The following is a 5,588-nucleotide window of genomic DNA, read 5'->3' as shown; positions in this document are numbered from 1 at the left end:
ACTTTTGAGCTTAAGTATCTACTAAATATGTATTTTCAAACGAACCCTAAGCTGGTGATAAAAAGCCATAGTTTTCCGACAATACTACAAATGTCATGGAATTACCTTGATAGATTTGATCCTCTGCCTATCGAGTTTAGACATTAATATGTTCTTTTCTGAGGGATAAGTACATGCCATCTCCAGAAAGCAAACTCACTCAGAATGAATGCATAATGTATGGTCGGCGACAACGCTCATCCACAAGAAATGTTGCGGGCCATACAAGTGAATATATCTCATCGCGACTACAAAAATCAAACGGAATAGCGCAGCAGAACAACTCCTGGGTTACCAAGTAGGAAACATAAGAGCCACTTCTACTTCTAGAGACAAAAGTAACATGTCAATACAACGTATGAAGCAAAACTGGTCAAGGATTTTCACATGCCCCAAAGTCATAAACCAGGTCACATTGCGTAACAATTTAAAAAGAAAAAGAAACAAAAAATCTACTGGGGTACATATAAAACTGAAATTTACAGTTTTGAGTCATGAAATTTCTTTAAAAAATACAGGAAATCAATTATTCTAGCTAGTATCCTGTTTCAGATGAAAGGAATGAACCCGAAAATCGAATGTCGCTGAGACTAGTTTGGGTTCTTATGAACCTCACTTGCCGCCCAAGGTAGGGAACTGCCCAGGGTCTTCAATGGATGGGGCTGCCGCACTGCTATGCGAGTAATTGCTGCTAAACCCTCCTCCTTTGGAACCACGACCACGGCCACGGCCACGACCACCTGGGTTGTAGAACCTCTCTCCTTCAGCGGGCTTTAAGAACTCATTGATGCTGACAGACTAGGGCCACAAGAACAAGATAACGGCACTTTAGTATGATACATAAAGGAGAGACCAAATAATCTCAGTTAACATTACAAAGTAAATCAGGAAATAGAGTAGCACACGTCACGAAGAGAAAAAACACCACCGAGGGTATGTCGATGGAAAAACAATTTCATGCAGAAAATAAACATACCAGGAGATTGGGAGACTTCTTCACCAAAATAATTCTTTGAGCTAAGATATTAAACCAATTTTAGACATCATGGTGGTCGGTCCACCCCATGAATTTCAACAAGATTAAACACGTTACTGCACACTTCAAGAGATCAGGTGCAATGATTGTATTATGGACCAAGGACTTGGCAAGAATAATAGCATTAACTAGTTATTCTGTTGAACAGAAAGTAAGACTGAAGGACAGGAGAGGAATAGAGTTACCCCATGTTCCATTCACCCACAAATGAAGAATATAACATTCTCCAACACGGGATGAGTGTTGCAGGATGTGAGTGATGATCAATTGTCAAAAGCAACTGATCAGGACTGATCCTGCCACAATCCCAGAACACGCACCCAGGCATTGGAGAAACCCCCTTGCATAAATACCTATGGGCATTAACTAAACTGGAATAGGCTGGGAATGGGATTCTAATTAAAAATGGGTAAAAAAAGTAGCAGTGCAGACATTAGCGTCATCCCCGTGCAGGAATTTGGCACACCTTAGACATTCAAAGGCCACAAAAATATTGTGAAAGAAAAACAGACAAAATAGATAACAGAAAAGTGTATGCATTCAAAGTGAAAAAGGATATGCATTTTTCACAAGGCGCTGGCAAAAATTTCCAGCACCAAAAGGGGAGGGGGGGGGGGGGGGGTTGGGGTTAACAAAACATGTCTTCGTAGAATACAGAGGAAGGTAAAGGCAGTAGTACCTTTTTGGATTTTTCTTCCTTCTCAGAATCTTTCTTCTTATCCTTGTCAGAGCCCTGTGAAGAAGAAAATGTCAAGTGGAATGGAATGTTAATGTGATGTAAAATTCCACAAAACGAACATGGACTCAGATACTTCTACAAAGGACTGAGGATCTCACCAATTTAATGAAGATTTCATCATTGGCCTTCTTGTTTGATAGCTGTTGGAATGATTCAAATTCCTTGGCATCAACCTTCCTTTCCTCCGTAGTCTTAAGTGCCTGAAGGGCCTTCCTCTTCTCTTCGAGCACCTTCTGATACTCTTCAAGTGTCATTTCCTATTCAAGAAGCATAAAAAAATCACAAACTAGGGATAACCACAAAGCTAAAAGGCTAGAGTAGTATACTAAGTGATTGTCTGAATATGAGGCAGGACAAAGATCTAATTCAAAAACTTTATGTTCAGCAAACTATTCATCAACCATAGCTTGTTCTAAAGCACATAAAAGACTGCATTCGATAAGCACTTTCAGCTAACTACAGGGACAAAAAATTATTCCACAAAATAAATGATACACCAAACAAAGACTTTTCACATGTCCTACAAATTAAACTAATCAAACAAACGCTCATTTGTATTCCTATCATAAAATTCCCATATAACTCCAAACTGTTTGCAGCACTTATATTAAAAACATTATAATCGCCAATAGTTGTTTCTTTGCAGTAATTTTACATGTCCTACTGAAAATAAATAAACCCACAGATAGACAATTCAGATTGCATTGGCTTCTGAAGGGAAAGAAGATGCAGAACTACAATAAATCACAATAACAAAAAATGAAAAGAAGACGCTCACCTTATCCTCAGGTTCTTTTTCTTCAGGTTCATTAGCAGGGGTATCTTTCTTGCCATCTGCTGCATCTCCCTCTTCCACAGGCTTCTCATCACCCAAATGCTTTTCAGTTACATTGGCAACTTCTTCGGTCAGCCTAAGCACAAATAATGACAAACATCAAGGTAGCCAACATAATTAAAATGTATTTCAACCAAATGCAACAAGGAATTAGAAGAGATTTTAGAGTGACAATGCAATTAGATTGCAATAGAGGTATTTTACTCAGAAAGTTCATCAGCTTGTGACCCCCAGTTGCCACGACCAGAACCTTCGCGTTTGACTTCACTTCTGCACATAAAAAAAGTTAAATATACACTAAACCTCAAAACTTAGTGAATATATAATGTAATTAAATGGAAAGCTATTTACCCGCGTCCAGTCCCACTACGGCGTTCAAATACCCTGCGGCGTTCTCCATCACCAACTTCTGCATTTCCAAAACCACCGCGGCGACCACCACGGTAAGGCCCACGAGGTCCACCATAGCCATGCCTTTCCTTCCCATCACCATCTTCAAGAGCACCTTGACCAGGAGGAGCTCCACTGTTGCTGAATGTGTTCTCATAATTGGATGATTCACGGTTGTAACCACCACCACCACGTCCACGGCTATAACCATATCCACGTCCACCTCCACGACCTCCCCCACGACCAGCTTCATTCTTTGCATCCCTCACTTCTCAAGAAGAAACAGATATGTAAAACAAATAGTAATAGAAAGCAATTTCAACAAACAGTATCACTGAAACATGGTTCCCACAAAAAAGAACATGGTACAATCAAATTTAAATTGCCATGATATGCACAGAAAAGGTTTCGTCTGGTATATTTCTACATAAATCAATATATAGCAATTCATGTGAATACAACTTTCCACAATATTATTTCCACCACTTCCAAGCTTCATGGGAAGTAAACAAAAGAAAAGAAAACCAAATTTCCCCTAGTTTTTCCTTCCAGAGCCTCAAGGAGATTCAAAATATGTTTTTAAATGCAAGCACAATACAATATTCCTAAACATAATCATAACAAACACACTAGTACCACTTTTCCACCCACAGGAAAATATCAATAGCAAGAAAAACAAAAGTTCAACAAACTACTATTAATTTATGCATGTACATACATACATACATACATCCGTACACACACACACAAACATACAAAAGTATCATTCTGAATGCTCACCTTTGTGTATTTTTTCCTGAGAAAACATGCATCTCTAATTGAAAGTACATTATTCATTTAACCAAATCTACATGGGTGTATTTTATATATGGCAGTTAACACACGTATACAGAAGTGAATGCGCAAACATACGTAAATGAATACATTTGAACATTTGAGTAGGTGTGACTATATAATTTTATGCCTATAAACCTATGTACCAAGTAACAATCCAATGCATAGTTTCCCTCTTCAAATAACGAAATCCACAGAAACCCACCATTCAAAATTCATGGACATTCAAAAACCGTAAACAAAACCGAAAAACCCAAATCTCACTGAAGAAAAAGGAAAGAATCCAAGATTACACAAAACCCCAAATAACACGAACAGAAGGCAAACCATTTCCAATCATAACTTCACAAAAACCAAACAAACAAGAACACAACTCATCACTGAATGACTAGATATAAAGAAAGTGAAGAAAAAATCGAAAGCTCACCAGCCTGAGCAGGAGGTGCTGGCTTGGAAGGCAGCTTAGCCGGCTTGGTCTCTTGAACCTGAGCCCCTGCCTTGATCGGCTGAGGAGGGACAACCTTCTTGGGCGCTGCAGCCAGTTTCTGCTGCTGAGCTGCGATCAGCTGCGACGGGTCCTCGGCATCATCGTCACCCAACAAATCAAACGGGTTCATGGTCGCCATTTCTTCAATAAACCACCACAAAAACCCTAAAATCCCCGAGATTCTTGCTGTCAGAGGCGACAGAGAGACCTACCTTAGCAATATCACCATGGATGTATTGAGATGGAGATAGTATCTAGATTAAGTGTAGAGAGAGATCTGAAAGATTGAGGCTTTAGGGGTTAGAGAGAGAGGAGAGAGAAAAACCCTAGCCGCAACAAGTGAAAGAGCAGAGAGAATAGAGATTAGAGATAGAAAGAGAGTGCGTGGGCACCTAAATCTGAAATGCTCAATTTATTGGTGTTTGTTCTCTCCTATGGACTATTATGGAGAACTCGTGTCCTGTAGTCTCGTATTTTTAGCGTTGGTTTGGTATTGATGTACTTTGATAAAAAAACTGTTTTTGTTATGTATGAAAATAAATAGCTGTGAAATAAAGCTATAGAGTGTTTGGTAAACTTTTTTGTAAAAATGCTTTTGAAAGAAAAAAACAGTATTATAGTGTTTGGTAAACTTTTATGTAAAACAGATGTGAAAAAAAAGCCGGTTTTTTAAAGCTGAGTTTTGCAGCTTCTTGTTTTTAGCTTTTTTTCATCCAAAACTGTGAAAAAAAAATGAAGCTAAATGTTTACCAGACACAAAAAAAGCTTTTTTTGATACCAACTTTTTTTAGAATCACTTCAGTACCAAACCAAGTCTTAGTAGATATTGCAAGTAACACCTGAATTTATAAGTATGTGTAATTATATTTAGGGGTGGTATCGGTATGATTACTGTACAAAAATTTCTATACTAATTATCATACTACCAAACCAAATTTTCAATATGCCAAATAAATATGATATGATAATTAGCACTTTGGTTTGGGCCACTTTTATGAGCCAAAATTTGATCTTTTTTTCCCAACCCAATTCAAGGCTAAGACATGTTTTTCTCTCTTGGGTTTCTAAAACTTTTTAATTTAATTATAGAGAATTTATAGAGATTCATTTAAGAAAAAATGAGTAAATAGATGGAAAAACTGCTAAAAGAACCCAACATTTCTTAAGAAGTAGGAGTATAGAGATTCCAAAACTCCATCTCTACATTCTTTAAAATGGTACAAAAATT

General features: G+C 37.9%; 1 protein-coding gene across 1 annotated transcript; it reads right to left on the bottom strand.

Moving 5' to 3' along the window:
* Positions 1-398: 398 nt before the first annotated feature.
* Positions 399-4,806, bottom strand: LOC103407234 (RGG repeats nuclear RNA binding protein A-like). The gene is made up of 7 exons (XM_070817088.1): positions 4,301-4,806; positions 3,001-3,307; positions 2,854-2,919; positions 2,593-2,725; positions 1,913-2,071; positions 1,755-1,808; positions 399-837 (listed from the first exon to the last, which is right to left on the bottom strand). The coding sequence occupies exons 1-7, from the start codon at positions 4,497-4,499 to the stop codon at positions 652-654; spliced, it is 1,104 nt and encodes a 367-aa protein (XP_070673189.1). The 5' UTR covers positions 4,500-4,806; the 3' UTR covers positions 399-651.
* Between the last annotated feature and the right edge of the window lie 782 nt (positions 4,807-5,588).

This window comes from Malus domestica, chromosome 02, assembly GCF_042453785.1.
Source record: "Malus domestica chromosome 02, GDT2T_hap1".
Classification (NCBI taxonomy): domain Eukaryota; kingdom Viridiplantae; phylum Streptophyta; class Magnoliopsida; order Rosales; family Rosaceae; genus Malus; species Malus domestica.
This window is presented reverse-complemented; position numbering and strand designations above follow the sequence as displayed.

Bases quoted from the DNA above. Each gene is read 5' to 3' on its own strand.
- LOC103407234 (XM_070817088.1), bottom strand. From the start codon at position 4,499: ATGGCGACCATGAACCCGTTTGATTTGTTGGGTGACGATGATGCCGAG. The intron at 2,920-3,000 runs GTAAATAGCTTT...TTTTATGTGCAG, and splicing joins CGTAGTGGGACTGGACGCGG to AAGTGAAGTCAAACGCGAAG. The intron at 2,072-2,592 runs GTGAGCGTCTTC...CTTCTTGAATAG, and splicing joins AAAAAGAACCTGAGGATAAG to GAAATGACACTTGAAGAGTA.